Source organism: Arvicola amphibius, chromosome X, assembly GCF_903992535.2.
Source record: "Arvicola amphibius chromosome X, mArvAmp1.2, whole genome shotgun sequence".
Classification (NCBI taxonomy): Eukaryota; Metazoa; Chordata; class Mammalia; order Rodentia; family Cricetidae; genus Arvicola; species Arvicola amphibius.
Genome location: NC_052065.1, coordinates 99,499,533 through 99,516,665, shown reverse-complemented (window position 1 = coordinate 99,516,665; position 17,133 = coordinate 99,499,533). Strand labels below are relative to the sequence as shown.

The following is a 17,133-nucleotide window of genomic DNA, read 5'->3' as shown; positions in this document are numbered from 1 at the left end:
TCTTTAGCATCCTTCCACTTCTGTAGTCCTGGTTAACCAGCTGCTATGTTAAAATACCACTATGTTTGGGGACAGACATTGTAGCAAAAAACTGACACGAAATTCTCACAATGTCAAATTTTACCCCAATGTGTAACAACAAAGTTAAATTCTGTCTCTGACTCACTGATGGATATTTTTCACAATGGGCACAACCTATCTTACTGTATTTATGTGTGCAGATGAGCAGAGCGAGAATTTAAAGCACATATTTACTGTTAACCTGGAAAAGATGCCACGGAATCTGTCAATTTAGGTGTGGTTTGAAATATCACCACAGTCATGTGCATCATTCTGGTCTCCTGCAAATGCCACCTGAGATGAACGTCAATATTTCCACATTCACAACAGAAACAGAGATAGGAAGGAAGAAAACAAAGGAGGAACAAGGAAGGAAGGTTGAAGGAGGGAAGGAGAGAGAAACACACACACTATTATTCACCAAAGAATCAAAATAACTTAGTCTCCATCTATCATAAACAGTAAATATAGAACCCCAAATCTCACTGTTAACGCATGATTGCAAAGTACAGGTTTGCAAAGCTATTTATAAAAACACTGGCTGTCACACAGCAATATTTACATTAGTTTGATCCATAGGAGAACCAAGGGGGAGAACTTCCCTACAAGAACTCTGCTGTAGGAAGGCTGTGCTGCTCTTGCTTACACACTACTGATCCTCTCGCTGACCACATTGGAGGGATTGACGGGCAGCTCTAAGTTCTCCACCTGCATCTCTATGCCTGGCTCAGTGTCGTTTGCTTTCCTAGCCACACGTTCGTTGGTATGTCGATAAATGTTAACATTGAGCTCCCTCCCAGACAAAGCAGTGGCAGCAACCCGAGGAATCTGTCTGACAGGAGGCTTTTTGTCTGGCTTATAATCGCAGCGCAAATATTTAGAGAAAGCCCTTCGGTACACCTTGTTGAAAAGAGTATAAACCAGAGGATTGATGCCTGAACACACATAGCCAATCCAAACAAACACATTGAGAAGCTTCTCCATCAGTTTTTGGTTACAGGCCTTCCCACAAAGAACAGACAGGATATTAGTGATGAAAAACGGGCACCACATGATCAGAAAGACAAAGAATACAATGCCAAGGACTTTGGACGCTTTCTTTTCATTGTTGATAGCTTGCATGGTGCCTCTAGGACGCCTTTCTTTCTTCTTTCGACGCGGCTTCTGATCTGGGTTGGGGTTCTCAGCGTTCTCTTCATCACCAGCATTCTTCTTGCAGCAGCACTTCAGAAAATTCAGGCTAATTTCAGGCAGGTCTTCCTCGGTGTGACCTCGAAGTAGCATCAGAGTTTGACGGCGTAGGACGTAGATCGTTAAGAAGTAGGTGATCACCATAATCGTCAACGGGATGAAGAATGCCACGAAGGACCCGATGAGAACGAAGTTCGGGTCGTTGAGCACGCACGTGGTGTTATTCATGAACACTTTGCTTTCGTCCCTCAGTCCAATCACAGGGATAGGAACTGAAACACCTAGAGGAACAAAGAGGTGACAAGTTGCTATACCACATGCAATGACTGAGGTTTGTACAGCAGCACAGTCATACATTATTAGCATGTCACCAAAAGGCATTTAGACTTGATGTTTGTTGAAAGCTATTCACGGCATACCAGGCAGTTCATAGAACATATTGGTGCAATAGAAAATGATAGGTTTCTTTGAATTGTTGTTACAGCATAGACTGTCCACCTTTGAGCCAAGCTTTTGAAGATATGGCTATGTGTAGGAGTAGATTGAGTTCGTTTTGTTCTATTTGCAGTCCTTAGAACTTCACTGGCTCATAGAAAGTGCTCAATAAATATGTGCTAAGCTAAGGGGCAGCTTCACATTTGTCCTCAGTTCAGTTCATTCATTTATTAGTATGATGTTACTCAAGTCCAATAGCAATAATACATACACCATCTATGATAGTCTGCGAGGGTTGACTGGTTTGTGTTTCACATTATGCAAAAACTAACCTATGAACAGAGCAACTGATTTTTTTTTTCGTTTTGGCAAGGTCATGTGTGTATGTGTGAGAGAGAGAGAGAGTGTGTGTGTGTGTGTGTGTGTGTGTGTGTGTGTGTGTGTATTTGTGTGTTTGAGCATCAGCAATGAGGTTTCAAGGTCAAGAAACAGAATGAGGATGTGTCTTTAAGGTATTACAGAGGCTAGGGGTGGGGATGGAAGGAAGTAAGGGAGAGGGAATAGTGGAGAGAAGGTGAAAAGGAGGAAGGGAGAGAGACAGAGAGAGACAGAAATAAGAGACAGAGAGACAGATTCTTTATTCATACGGGTATTGACAAGTCATCCAGGAAAATAAACTGATTCCCAATAGGAAATATTGGTAGAAAGGAATGGGGCACACAGTGATCTTATTATGAAACCTTCTGGGAAGTCTCAGAACTTTATGGTAGACCATAAAAGTATTCCCCCGTCAAAACATATGGGACTTTTTTTTTTTTCCTAAGGGTCTTTTCATATTTACCTATCCTCTCTGCATCCTCAAGAAGTTAAATCCTTGGCAAAGTCAGATTGTGTCTGTGAAAGTCTATTAGAGACTAGTGGGCTGCTGGATGTTCCCATTGCAAAATGGGAGACAAAGTAAAAGTGCACCCTCAAAGACAGTAGCTAACCAGTCACCACATAAGAACTATGAGAAACTTGATACCTTAAGGTCATACCAGTGGACATTAGTACTCCTTGTCAGCTGCAATGTATTAGACTGAATGTTCAAAGAAGAAAAAAGTAGATAATATTGACTGGTATTTACTCTCTGGGAAGATAAAAAAGGGAGTTGTTTGCAGCCAAGCACTGGGATGAGCTTCTGGTGTTTAGCTGAAGAGAGAAAGGAGGGATCATATGAGCAAGGCAAATCAAGATCATGATTGGGAAAAGCACAGATACAGATGCTTCAAGCAAGTGGGAGCTCACAAACTCTGAACTGAGAGCAGGGGATCCTGCATGGGACCGAACTAAGCCCTCTGAATACGGGTGGCAGTTATGTGACTTGATCTGTTGAGGGGGGAATCTGGAAGTATGACCACGACTTATCCTGGGTGCATGAAATGGTTTTTTGGAGCCCATTCCCCATAGTGGGATACTTTAATCAGCCTTGATACATGGGGGAGGTGCTTGGTCCTTCCTCAAGTTGGTATGCCGGACCTTGTTGACTCCCCAAGGGAGGCCTTACACCCTCTGAGGAGCGGATGGGGTTGGGATGGAGGGATGGAGAATGGGAGAAGGGGAGGGAAGGGGAACTGGGCCTAGTATTTAAAAACATGAGTATTTGGGAAATGATTATTACGTATTTTCTCCAGACACTGAATTTCTGGTATGTGTGAGGAGTCTCCAGAGAAAGAAATAAGTGACAGTGTAAGAAATAGCAACAAAGGGAGCAAGATTACTGGACCGTATAGGAAGAGCATCGGAAGGTACAAGTAAAGCAGTCCCTCTCCAGTCCCTGCCTCCTTGGCTGCTTTGGAAACGAGATCCTGAGTCTGGAGATTCCTCAAAGAAATTTGTCATCCTTCTATAAGCATGGCTACAAAGGGAGATGTTTCTGGACTTGAAGGTCTAACTTTCTGAGGAAGATGTTCCCATAATCTTTGAAACCTTCTGAGAGACAACTGAAGTCGCTAGGGAAAATGTCTTATGATGGCTGTAAGATTCGTGCACATTAACATCATTCAGAGCCCAGCTCTGGAGTACTATGAACTTACTTCTGTTAATAATTTGATCTCACATCCATAAGGGATCTGAGGAAAGTCTTCTTAAGAAACAATAAAGTTGCTGGGGGGCAAGGACCACTATTATATATTTGAGTATAGGAGGCCAAATATTCCCTCCCCTGTGTATGTGTGTGTGTGCTTGTGTGTGAGCTTGCCATATAATGTCTATAGAGTTATAAAGTTAAGATGGCAATTTTCTCGAGTTGATTTATCTCTTCCAGAACTGAACTTGGGTGGTCAGACTTAGAGAGAGGGGTGTTTACCTCCTGAGTCATCTCACCAGCTCCTGTGAGGACAATTTTATACCTGGTATTCTTTCGTATAGTTTTATGTACATTGAGGAAAGAGAAAATCAGATAGCTCTTTTCTATTTCATCCATTTTCTGTGTCACATGCTGAGCCATGTGTATTATGGATAACAGATAAAAAATGTTTTATCTTAATTTGGTTAAAATCCTCTGCAACAGATATAATTTTGTTGAGTAGTTTAACCTCTTTACTGAATCTGTACAATCATAAATTTTGTTTCTGGAAGCCATGAATGCAATCAACAAACAAGAAGACTTTAACTTTTAAAAACATCACATCTATATTATCAATAACGATAACAATAATAATAGAATAGTAATAATATTAATAATATATATCATGGACTATTTTCTTTGATACTTTAGTAACTTAAAATGTAGTATCAGCAGTTCTCAAAGTGTGCTTCAAGGACTCAGAGTCTCTGAGACTCTTATAAATCTTTTGTTGGTATAGTTTTCCTTTTCTAACTTTTATCATATTTTGGGAGTTTACTGGACATGAATTAATGTAACTCAGCCTGGCCTTGAACTTCTGATTTTCCTACTTCTACCTTCTGAGTGCTCAGATTACAGGCTTCCCTTTTCATCTTTTTGTCTTAGAAACATCACAGTTGATTGAATGAATGTCTGTATTTAGGAAATTAGCTCTTATTTTATGAATAGAAATTTAACAATTCAAACCTGAAAAACAATGCTTTTATTTTTGAAACAATTTAAATTGTATCAATTTTCATAAAAATGTGTAACATGTTAATATTAAACAGGCTTAGTTAATTATCATTATTTAAAGTAAAATGATTCATCATGGTCTTTTAAAAATTTTAATGTCCATCATCACAAACATTAACATTTATACTATTGATACAAAATATAGTCCACATAGTTAAAAGTTCTTGGGAGTTCACAAGTATTTTGAAAAGTGTCAAGGGTCCTTAAACCAAAGAGTCTGAGAACAGCTGTTTTGTCTTCATAGGTAAAATATTTAGCGGCTATGTAAAGTCTTCCTTGTCATTTTCAATTCAAGTAATAGCAATTAATGTGTTATTACACTATTAAGCATGAATAACAATACTACTAACAATAACATACTTAAATGAATTAACTTATTTTTATAAAAATTTGTAAAGGCACTTATTATTTGATCAAGTTAACTTCAGAAAATTTAAATTAAGCAAATATGTGCTATTTGATATTTTTTGAATCCTTGATCAGATCAAGTAAGAATGGTAGAAATGAACTACTTTTGACATCATATACCAACAATAATTTCAATGAGAAAAGCTATATTTTAGTCAGTATTTGCTATATGTGATTATATGATTCAATTATTGAAAATTTTCCATATTCTTTATATATTATTTAATTAAATAATACAATAAAATACATAAATAATTATAAAGGGAAATAATTTAATATTTCTGAAGTCAACTTTTGGTAAGGCTGTGTCATCTTAGCTTATTAGAAACAGTGATAACAAGTAATATTTGAGTAATGCTATAAATTGCAGGTATTATTTCAGCTAATAAATAGTCAGATATAATGCATGCATTATTTCATCAATTTTTACAAACTTTAAAAAATAATCTTAATACTGTTTAAATATAAAATGAATCTTCAATAATCATATAAAAAATTAACTTAACAGTATAGTAACAATGGATTCTATAACATGTATTTTAAGTTTTTTTGAAAATATTATAGATCACTCCTATGTATATTGTGTTAGAAATATGATATATTACTATAACTTAAATATTAATGTTATTTAAAGATAAAATGAATCTTCAATAAGTATGTGAAATATACCAACATATGATTATAGAAATACTTATTACTGCTGTTATTACTACTCTCACACCTTACAGACCTTCACTCATAAATTGTTAGTTCTGAATGTTTACCGACTCACATACTATATTTGCTTGCATTATCCCATTCTAATTTAATAAAAACTCATTTATTAAAAATATTTTACTGCAAAATATAAGCCTGAGTATTACTGATTCTTAGACTTGTTTTTTGTTACAAACTCTGTCTACATGCATTATTTTATTTTATTCTAGTTTCATAGGGTGAGGTGGGGATAAGGGGAAATGCAGGGAGAGAAGGGAGGAGAGGATGGGGAGAGCTTGAGGGAATGGATTGGTTGGGATGGAGGAGGGGTGGTTGGGGGAGCAGGGAAGTATATATCTTAATTACGGGAGCCATTTTAGGGTTGGCAAGAGTCTGGACTCTAGACGGGTTCCCAGGTGCCTAAGGAGATATCCCCAGCTTGTTTATTGGGCAGCAGTGGAAAGGGTGCCTGAACTGGCCTTGTCCTATAGCCACACTGATGATTATCTTCCATATTACCATAGAACCTTCATCTGGTGATGGATGGAGATAGAGACAGAGAACCACATTGGAGCACTGGACTGAGCTCCCATGGTCCTGATGAGGAGCAGAAGGAGGGGGAACATGAGCAAGAAAGTCAGGACCCTGAGGGGTGCGTTCGCCCACTGAGACAGTGGGACAGAACTAATGGGAGATCACCAAGACCAGTTGGAATGGGACCGATGGAGCATGTGATCAAACTGGACTCTTTGAATGTGGCAGACAGTGGAGGCTGACTGAGAAGCCAAGGACAATGGCGATGGGCTTTGATTCTACGGCATGGACGGGCTCTGTGTGAGCCTTGTCAGTTTGGATGCTCACCTTCCTGGACCTGGTGGGAGTTGGGAGGACCTTGGACTTAACATAATGTAGGGAACCCTGATGGCTCTTTGGCCTGGAGAGGGAGGGAGTGGGGGTATGGGTGGAGGGAATGGGAGGGAAGTGGGAGGAGGGGAGGAGATGGAAATTTTTAATAAAAAAATGAGAAAAAAAGAAAAAAAAGAATATTCTTTTAATGAGATTTTTTTATTCCAAAAAAGTAAATTTAGAATAGTCTATGTATAAATAAATTTATATTAGTTTATAAAATCTTGAATTCAAGCAACACAGATCAATTATTTTCAAACCATCAGATATTATTTGCCAGTGACACTAATGTAGAAATTTATTTTCTAAATCGTTTTTTGAATTTATGATGTACCTTCTAAGTGATAGTATATTATAATCATTGCTGACTAGACAGCAGTTGTCAAATTGTTTCCATACTTAGTAAACCTGATTTGAAAAGAGTCTGTAGACACTAGCAGCAGTGTTTGCAAAATGATTATTTTACAGCAGCACAGCAATACAATGAAAAACAAAAATCTATATCCCACAATAGTCACAAAGAGTTCTAGAGTTGGAAACACTTCCTTTGCTTTTTAAACTAAGGTCATTGTTGTTTAGAGAGAAAGGAGTCATAATGGAATAATAAACAGATGGTCAAGATATAGGTAATAAGTGACTGGTGAATTGTGACATGAAAGAGACAAACAGATAAATCCCCTAGGATAGCCTCTTCAACAAAATGAAACTATAGATTAGAAAAATTGCTGTGGGTCTTTGGATATGTCTCTGATATATTTATTTTCAAATAAATCCCCTAGGATAGCCTCTCCAACAAAATGAAACCATAGATTAGAAAAATTGCTGTGGGTCTTTGGATATGTCTCTGATATATCTATTTTCAAGTGTTATTTAATGTGGAGAGGACATTTTTCAAGGACATCTAGGTGGATCAAGCTGACATGACTAATCCTTGTCTCCTAGTGTGAGTCCCTTGACCATAGTTAATAGCATGTGATGAAAGACTGTTATTAGGAACTGGAGGAGAAGTGGATCTTGGAGAAGTGGGGGACACTAGGAGGAGAGGAAGGAGCAGAAACTGTGGTCAGTACATAATATATGAGAGAAGAAAAGTAAAAAGCAAGAAAAGAAGAACATAAAAAACAGGATTGCTTTAATTTTCAGATGAGAAATTGTTACTAACATTTGGAGAAGTGGCATTCTGTATGCTTGAGGACTAATCCAGTTATGGTGTTGGTGGTGTGCAAACTTTAAGGAAACTACACTCAACCTGTACATCAAGGACTTTTAGCTTTGAGCCAAGAAAGAACACAGGCATATACGTATGTGTCTATGAATAGGTATATATGTGTGCGTATTTATTTATAGGATAGTGACTGCTAGCATAGTGTTAAGAATTCCTCATATCATATTGAGGAAATGTGATCTAAAAGAAGACAGTAAGACAGAAATCGCGTGGAGACTGAGCTTGCAAGAGGAAAGCCAGGGGAACAGAAAGTACACTTGGCCAGAAATTTCTGGGAAAGTGGGTGAGGGAGGTTCTGGTTCATGACTGGTAGCATGGGGAGAAGAAACTTTCAGGAGCACTCTTAAATGGCCACATTATTATCATAAACTAATGTATCTGGAGGAAAGTTACTATTTATGGATGAAAAGAAGCTTAGACATTGAAGATAACCATAGTGGGGTTAAGGGAACTCTAAAACACAAAAAAAGAATGGTTACAAATGAGAAATAAAGGTCTTGAAGGAGACAAAGTGAGATACAATCAGAAAAGAATGACAAAATGGCAGAGAGATATTTTTTCCTATGGGATCTGTTGAAAGCATAAATTCGTAACAGTAATTGTCAGGGTCTACACAGAAAGTCAGAAAGTGACAGAAACGAAAAATGACAAATTAACTGAATTATTGACTGGATCCACAAAGTGATTGATGTTCGAGTGAAAGCTTCATCCCAACCCCTGGCATCCATATACCCAAAGAGTCTGGAGTGTTCAGGAGGAAGCTCAGCTCCAAGTCCCTTTCTCCATCTCTCTCCGAACCCTTCTGTATCTCAGAAAACCAGTCAAATGATGACCTCTCTCCCAGAGATTCTCAAGACCACTCCCATAAACTTCTTCCCAGAAAACAGAGATGTGGTTTTCCAGTCTTCCTTTCCTGTCTCCTTTGGAAGGGTGGGGGGAAGGGCTGGAAAAACATCTGAGAATGTTGTATTCATTAAACCTGGGCCTTTTCTAATTTGGTTTGATTTGGTTTGATTTGGGTTGTTGTGTTAGCTGAGAGGATTATCAGAGTACAGAAACTTTTCAGTTGACATAGATGCTTCTCGATTCCATGCAGCAACAAGAAATTAAAATGAGTTTTTCTTAGAAATAAGACAGCTGAGCACTCATAAGCTACAAAGAAAATACTCCGCAGAGTAAATGTGAAGAGTTTGGATAAAAGAGACCATGGGAAAAGCTGCACATTTAGGTTCCAAGAGGAAAATAAAGCCTCGGAAAGAAGGTGGTCTCAGTTCTCTAATACACACATGGAAGAGAGATGATGATTATATACAGGAAAATGGATATTTAAAGGTTAAGAGAAATGGGGGATTAAAGGTCAGGGATGAGTTGCTGAGTGTTTAATACTTTCATAAATTGCTGAAAAAAATCTCAACCTAGAAACTCAATGAACACCAAAGACAAAAGCCAAACTGTCACACCAGGACAAATAGTTTCTGATCTGAAAATATGATTTAGAGTGTGTATGACTTGTCTGGCATGCTTCAGGTCTTAGTTTAAGCCTCAGTGCTATGAATATATATTAAAAGGTAATATAATAAAATTTGAAATCATTAGTAAGAAAAGGAATGTTTCATGAGGAAAAGAAAAAATGATTATTTACTCACATCACAGAAAATATGAAGTCACCAAAATACACAAATCCAAAAAGTGGACAAAAAAGTGATAAATCAACAGATCTATTCTTTTTGAGACAATTTCTCAAAAATGAAGGTAAGATGAAAATATCTTTGTTAAGTAGCAACAGAAATACTGGTACATTTCAGTGTGAGTAAAATGCTTCAATGAGTGTTTGAGAACACTAAGAAGAAAGAGTATGGGCAAGAAACAGTGAAAAATACATATACTTCGTTTGAATATAAGTTACATCTGATATAGCAGCTGGGCTTGCTGGTACCTGTCTAGAATCTCAATGCTCAGGAAGCAAACTCAGAGGAATCATCAGAAATTCAAAGTTATCCTGGTCTGCATAGTGAGTTTCAGTTTAGCCCGTGCTACATATGGAGACCCTCTCCTCCCTTTCCCTTTGTGTGTGTGTGTGTGTGTTTGCCTGACTGCTGCCTGTCTGTCTGTCTGTCTGTCTTTCTGTGGCTTCATGTACACATTAAACACAAATAATGTAATTAAAATTACTCTTATAAATTTAGTTTATTTTTGACTTTGGGAAATAACTAACAATTGATTGGGATCAATTAAGGAGGCACACTTTGTTTCCTATCTTAGGAATTTCAGTGCAAGGAGGTGTATCTAAAAGGCAATGCCCGAGTTCAAAAGGTATATTAAGAAATTTATTTACCTGGGTGTGGTAGAACCTGTGAGATTGTGCCTAGCCTCCTCTACATAACAAGAAGAGGAGGATGAGGAGGAAAAGAAGGAAGAGAAGGAAGCAGAAGAGAAGAAGAAAGCAGAAGGAAGAAGAAGGTGGTTATTAGGGGGAAAGCAGATTGGGAATGACATCTATAAAAATAGCAGAGTTAGGACTTCCATTTTTTTTCCTCTCAGTAAAAGAAACAGATAACCTGGGGAAAATAGAATTAGCACTTTAGGATTGTGGAAAGTAATTTAAGAGTAGCAACAAACAGAGGAAACATTGATTCAAGAAAAATGTCTTGCTATTGTCAAGATTCAAAGATTTTGCCATCTCTGTTGCCCTTATTTGTGGTGTCCTTGAATAACAATTGATCGTCCTGATACAGTGGTAGAAAAATGGAGCAGATCTTTCAAATCCAGAAACTCAGATATATAGCTATCTGTCATGTCTGGTGTTGTCCTGGAAGGCAAACTAAATGCTTTTCTTTGTTGTATTTTCCTAAGAGTTTAACCAGTTCTAAAATATTCCCCCCAAGGGATATTTCTGGAAAACATTTCTGGTAATGGTTCTAACAATGCAGTTGCTAGGGCGATGACTAACAACTACACATGAATGGGATAAGCAGAAAGATGAGGGGCAAAGCTGAAAAGTAATTATTTTTGTAAGGATTTCCAAAGCTCCAGAACAGTTCTCATAATTTAGCTCTAAGTATACATTGATTCCTAAGGCTATGGTTTGTAAATATTCCACATTACCCTAAATTCTCAGTTCTGGCTGATGACACTTGGGCTCTCTGCAAGCAGTCTGTAAAGTCCACAGGAGATTCAGAAACTCTCTAGCTACATGCTGATGATATGTCCCAACACAGACTCTGGAAAGGGGGTAGATTTATAATTTCCAGGCATGAAAGTAATCTCCATCTAATTACCAATGAGCCACGAAACTAATGAGGCAGAGACTTCATATACAAAGAATATATGCTTTGTACAATTACTCCAGAAAAGTCACTAAACCAACAAAAATCACAATTTAGAATCACATTGGAAACAACAAATCCTAGGGAATAGGGAAGCTGTAAATTCCAGCAAGTTATGGTTAGCAGTAAAAATATACTAATCCAAAGAAAGAAAACATATGGCCAATGCATCATAAATAAAGCAGCCAGTAAATCTTTCCCCCAGGGAGCCTAGATATAAAACTTGTCACATAAATAACTTTGTTATTTAAAACATTAAGCTAACTGAAGGCAATAATTAGTATGTTCATAGAACAGAATATTATTCATATAAATAATAAGAAAGTAAGGTATGGCCAACTTATTTCTCAGAAATACAACTGAAAATTATAAAAGAGCAATGGAGGGTGGGGATGTAGGTTAGCCATATAGAGCTTGCCTAAGCATACAAAGATGTCTTGGGTTCCATCCTAATCACTGAGGAAGATGTTTCTAGAAATAATCATGGGGGCATAAAGCACAAAAGTAACATTTAGTCAGAAAAGTTACTAGTGCCCAATATGAGTAGTGAGATTCTATAATGTCTAAATAATCTACATTTTATACTTCCCACCTCTCAACTCAAGGAAACAGGAAATCTTCCCTTGACAAAATACAGTCAGTGCACAAGGCTTTCCCACATTTCTAGTTTTAGTCTAAAGTATATGTTTCAGGAAGGGCAAGACATCATTATTCTTTATCCTACCAAGGAAACTAGTAGGTGAGTTCAATGACAGTGTGTGTGGGGACTTCACTGGTGTGCTCAGGCCCCAGTCATACAATGGCAGCTCTATTTTGTGACTGCTTCTGCTGAAAGGTACAGAGTCCTAAATTGCCATTTTCACAGATCATAAAGCAGTGGTTCCATGTCAAGAGAAGCAAGTCAAAAGACTAACTGTTCCCCAAGCACTCTATTGAATACAGTGCATTTATTATTCAGGAAACTCCACTAGGATTCCCCATCCCTCCCAATTCTACTTCCCGAATTGTGACACTGAACTTTTATCTTGGGAGAGAATTGAGAATAAAGTTAATAATTCTTAATTTCTCCTCAGAGAAACTGACCTATTTACAGTATAATTAGGAAAAGTTCAATTCCAAAGACACTGGAAAAGAGTAGAAGATTCCTTATCTTTCTGATGAAAATTCCTTAATAAACTAACTTTATGGTGGTCACATAGAAACCTAGAGCAAGGAAAACTCCCATGAATCTAGAAGGATGGCCAAGCTAAGACTCCTGGCAACATTGGATACATAGCCTGAACTGGCCATCTTCTGTGATCAGATTGGAGACTACTTCAATTGTCATCAAAGAGCCATCATCCAGTAACTGATGGAAACAGCTATAGAGACCCACAGCCAAACATTAAGGCGGGCCCAGAAGATCCTGCTAAAGACAGTGAGGAATGTTTGTAGGAGCCAGAGGGTTCAATCACACCACAAGAAAACCTGTAGAAAACACTAACCTAATACACAGGAACTCAAAGAGTCTGAACCAACAACCAGGGAGCTTGCATGGGACCAACTTAGGCCCTCTCTATATATATTACAGTTGTATAACTTGGTCTAATTGTGGGACTCCTAACAATGGAGCCAGGGCCTGTCCCTAATGCTTTGGCTGGCTTTTGGGAACCTATTTCTCATAATAGATTGCCTTGCCCAGCCTTAGTCCAAGGCAAGATGTTTACTTTACTGCAACTTGATCTGCCATGCTTTGTAGAGGCAGGCCCCTTTCTAAACAGAAACAGGAGTGGATTGAGGTAGGGCTTAAGAGGGGTGGAAGAGGGAGTGGGAAGAGAGTAGGGTGGGAAGACTGTGGTCAGGAGAAAGAAAGAAAGAAAGAAAGAAAGAAAGAAAGAAAGAAAGAAAGAAAGAACATAGCAAAAATGTGTTTCTACAGAAACGTTGAATGTTCTAATAGTGTAAACATGGTATGTAAAACATTTATGTTTTCAGTATAAGAACTAAATTATGGTTAATTTTTAAAAATATAAGCAATATAAAAATTTATGACCAGTGCAATGGAAATAGAAATTAAAAACAAAGGAAGATTTGGAAACTATAAAAATCCATGGAAATTAAATAATTTTCTCTTTCAAAAATTTATTTGCAGCATTTTAAGGGCAAAATCGTGATGAAGACGTGTGTATTTGTGTGTGTATGTGTGTGTGTGTGTATTCTAAAAAGTTAACTGAAGCATTTGATCAACAGTCAGTATGGCAGAGATTTTAGATTACAAATTTTGAATGTTTGGGTAACCATTAATAAAATACTGAGAACCTCAGTGAAAGAAAGTAAACATGAAGTGAGAGAGATGGAAAGGGGGTAGCTGGAGGAATGATGATGAAGGGCCAAGTGATGTGATTATATTTTATCTTAAATTTTCAATTAAAATAAATAAACAAGAGAGTAGAGGGGCTGGAGAGATGGCTCAGAGGTTAAGAGCATTGCCTGCTCTTCCAAAGGTTCTGAGTTCAATTCCCAGCAACCACATGGTGGCTCACAACCATCTGTAATGAGGTCTGGTGCCCTCTTCTGGCCAGCAGGCATACACACAGACAGAATATTGTATACATAATAAATAAATAAATATTAAAAAAAAGAGAGAGTAGAGTAAAGTAAGCCGAAAATGAAAACTCAGGGAAAGAACTGAATTCTTTTTAAATATCACTAGCAAAGTCAAATGGGAGAGGGTTCAATAGGTTCATGATGAGACTGTATGTGACACACAAAAGACCTTGGACTTGAAGATGCATCAAGAGGAATTTGCAGAGACCATGACTTCATTATGAAAATCATATCATATACAATAAGACTACATTAAAAAAACAGAAAAGAGAGAAAAATATTTGAAGATATAATGACTGAGGACTTTCCAAAGTCATTGCTGACATCAAATCATGGCTCCAGAAAGCCCAGAAAACACCAGTAAATACACAAACAATAAATATACAAAATCTGTTCTGGGTACATCATATACAGACTGTAGGAAATCGAAGTCAAGATGAAATCTCTAACACTTCAAAAAGAAGAAAATCAGTTAAAGAAATAGTTTTGAAGGAACAAACAAAAACATCTTTCTTGTTATGCAACAGGGACAACAGGAATTATATTCAACTTCATTTTACAACCATCAGGGCAACAGCGTAATGGGTGAACCACAGAATCCTACACCCTGGTGTGAAATCATCCTCCTAGAACGAAGGAGCAATAGAGTATTTCTCAGATAAACAATACTGATAAATATCACCAGTAGACTTGACTTGTAAGAAATGTTAAATGTTCTTCCAACCAAAAGAAAATGATACTGGTAGGTCAGATACTGGGATGGGCCTAGAGAAAGAGCAGCCATTAGGAAATAAATATGAACCAAATGAAATCTTTTATTTTCTGATTCTTATTTGTTCCAACTGCTATCAATCAGTTTAAAATAATAGGACCGATACATTAGGTGATGCTATGTTTAGGTAATAGCTGAAATAAACACTAGTAATGTTATAACAGAGAAGAGAAGAGAAGAGAAGAGAAGAGAAGAGAAGAGAAGAGAAGAGAGGGGAGGGGAGGGGAGGGGAGGGGAGGGAAGGGGAAGGGAGGGGAGAGGAGAGGAGGGAGGAGGGAGGAGGGAGGAGGGAGGAGAGGAGAGGAGAGGAGAGGAGAGGAGGGAGGAGGGAGGAGGAGAGGAGAGGAGAGGAGAGGAGAGGAGAGGAGAGAAGAGAAGAGAAGAGAAGAGAAGAGAAGAGAAGAGAAGAGAAGAGAAGAGAAGAGAAGAGAAGAGAAGAGAAGAGATCTTACACATCTCAGCTGTGAAATAGCCACACTATCTACGAAGCAGTGCAGCGGTACCAAAGTGAACTTAAATAAGTTACATGTGTTCGGTAGTCTTCTTTTACTCTCATGTATAATTCTCATAAAGTTTCATAAACTACCCCTTTGTCAACTAGGGTCCAAAATATTGGATTAAAAACCCAGGAAGTAAACAATCCATATGCTTTAAATCGCTTACCATTCTGAGCAACGGGATAAAATCCTTACCCTTTCACTCAGTCTCATCAAAGGCATGATCTTTCTGATGTCTAGCATATATATGTAGAAGCAAACTACTACATGCAGTAGCTACCCGAGTTATCACACTGATTACATGCAATAACAAGGTTTAGTGCTAAAATATGAGGCATGGGGATATTAATATTTTCAAGGACGATTAGAAACTATGTTTACAAACTCTAGGAAAATTCCTAAATGTTTAAAATCATCACAAGGCAAACCTTTTTACAAGTATTTTCTAGATCCTCAGCTCCCCTCTTCATCACCACATCATCTATTTTTGCTCCCTTTTTCAGAACAGCAGTGAAATGTAAAAATCAAAACCAGTGGCGAGGTAGGCACCACAGACTGGATCTGGGTGGTAGGAAACAAAATGGCACTGAGTGCCGGAGACACCACAGAAGGACACTAGCCCTGTCCACCTTCAGAGTCAACCAAGCACCTCAGGTCAGATCGAGTCTTTCCTCAAGCACACTGGTAGACAAGTTACCTAACTTTTTATTTCATGATCTTCTTCTGCAATTTCTTAATCCACAGAGGCCACCTGAAAGCACCTTGAATAAACGCCAATCCTTCCATCCCTCACCCAGAAGCAGAACTTAAGGACTAAAGTCTTTTCTTCAATTATCATGAAATAGCTATGCAAACTCTTGACTACTGGTGACCAGTTCCTCTGTGCACCAGACCTCTGACCTCACCTATTCACAAACAGAGCTGGAAATCTTTTTGTCTCTCTTCCTTGTGTCACCCTCTCACACTTTGGGGATCATCAGTAAATGTGATGTTGTTTCTCTGTAAATGTGTAAATCTCTTGACTACACTTCAACTCCAATTGCTACTCCACTCGGCGGTAAAAAAACAATGACATCTTGAATTTTGCATGCAAATGGATGGAAATAGAAAACACCATCCTGAGTGAGGTAACCCAGGCCCAAAAAGATGAACATGGGATGTACTCACTCATAATTGGTTTCTAGCCGTAAATAAAGGACATCGAGCCTATAATTCGTAAAAAATCCTAGAGAAGCTATATAAGAAGGTGAACCCAAAGAAAAATATATAGTTATCCTCCTGGATACTGGAAGTAGACAAGATTGCCCGACAAAAAATGGGAACATGGGGGTGGGGTGGGATGGGGGATGGGGGATGGGGAGAGAAAAGTGTGAAGTGGAGGATGGGAAGAGCTTGGGGGAATAGGATGGTTGGGATATAGGAAAAGTGGATATGGGAACAAGGAATTATATATCTTAATTAAGGGAGCCATTCTAGGGTTGGCAGAGACTTGACTCTAGAGGGGTTCCCAGGTGTCCAGGAAGACGCCCCCAGCTAGGTCCTTGGGCAGCTGAGGAGAGGGTGCCAGAAATGTCCAGATCCTGTTGCCATACTCATGAATATCTTGCATATCACCATAGAACCTTCACCTGGCATTGGATGAAGAAAATGACAGAGCCCCACATAGGAGCACCGGACTGAGATCCCAAGGTCCCGATGAGGAGCAAAGGGAGGGAGATCATGAGCAAGGAAGTCAGGACCGTGAGGAGTGTGTTTACCCATTGAGACGGTGGAACAGATCTAACGGGAGACCACCAAGTCCAGTTGGAATGGGACTGATGGAACAGGGGACCAAACCGGACTCTCGGAATGTGGCTGAAGGTGGAGGAGGACTGAGAAACCAAGGACAATGGCAATGAACATGAACTCTA

At 38.4% G+C, this 17,133-nt stretch overlaps 1 protein-coding gene across 1 annotated transcript in view; it reads right to left on the bottom strand.

Annotated features, from left to right (window-relative positions):
• Positions 1-702: 702 nt before the first annotated feature.
• Htr2c (5-hydroxytryptamine receptor 2C) overlaps positions 703-17,133 on the bottom strand; it is a 118,882-nt gene continuing 102,451 nt past the window's right edge. The window contains exon 4 of the mRNA XM_038317329.1: positions 703-1,532. Coding sequence (XP_038173257.1) covers positions 703-1,532 — 830 coding nt within the window. The remainder of the gene's footprint in view (positions 1,533-17,133) is intronic.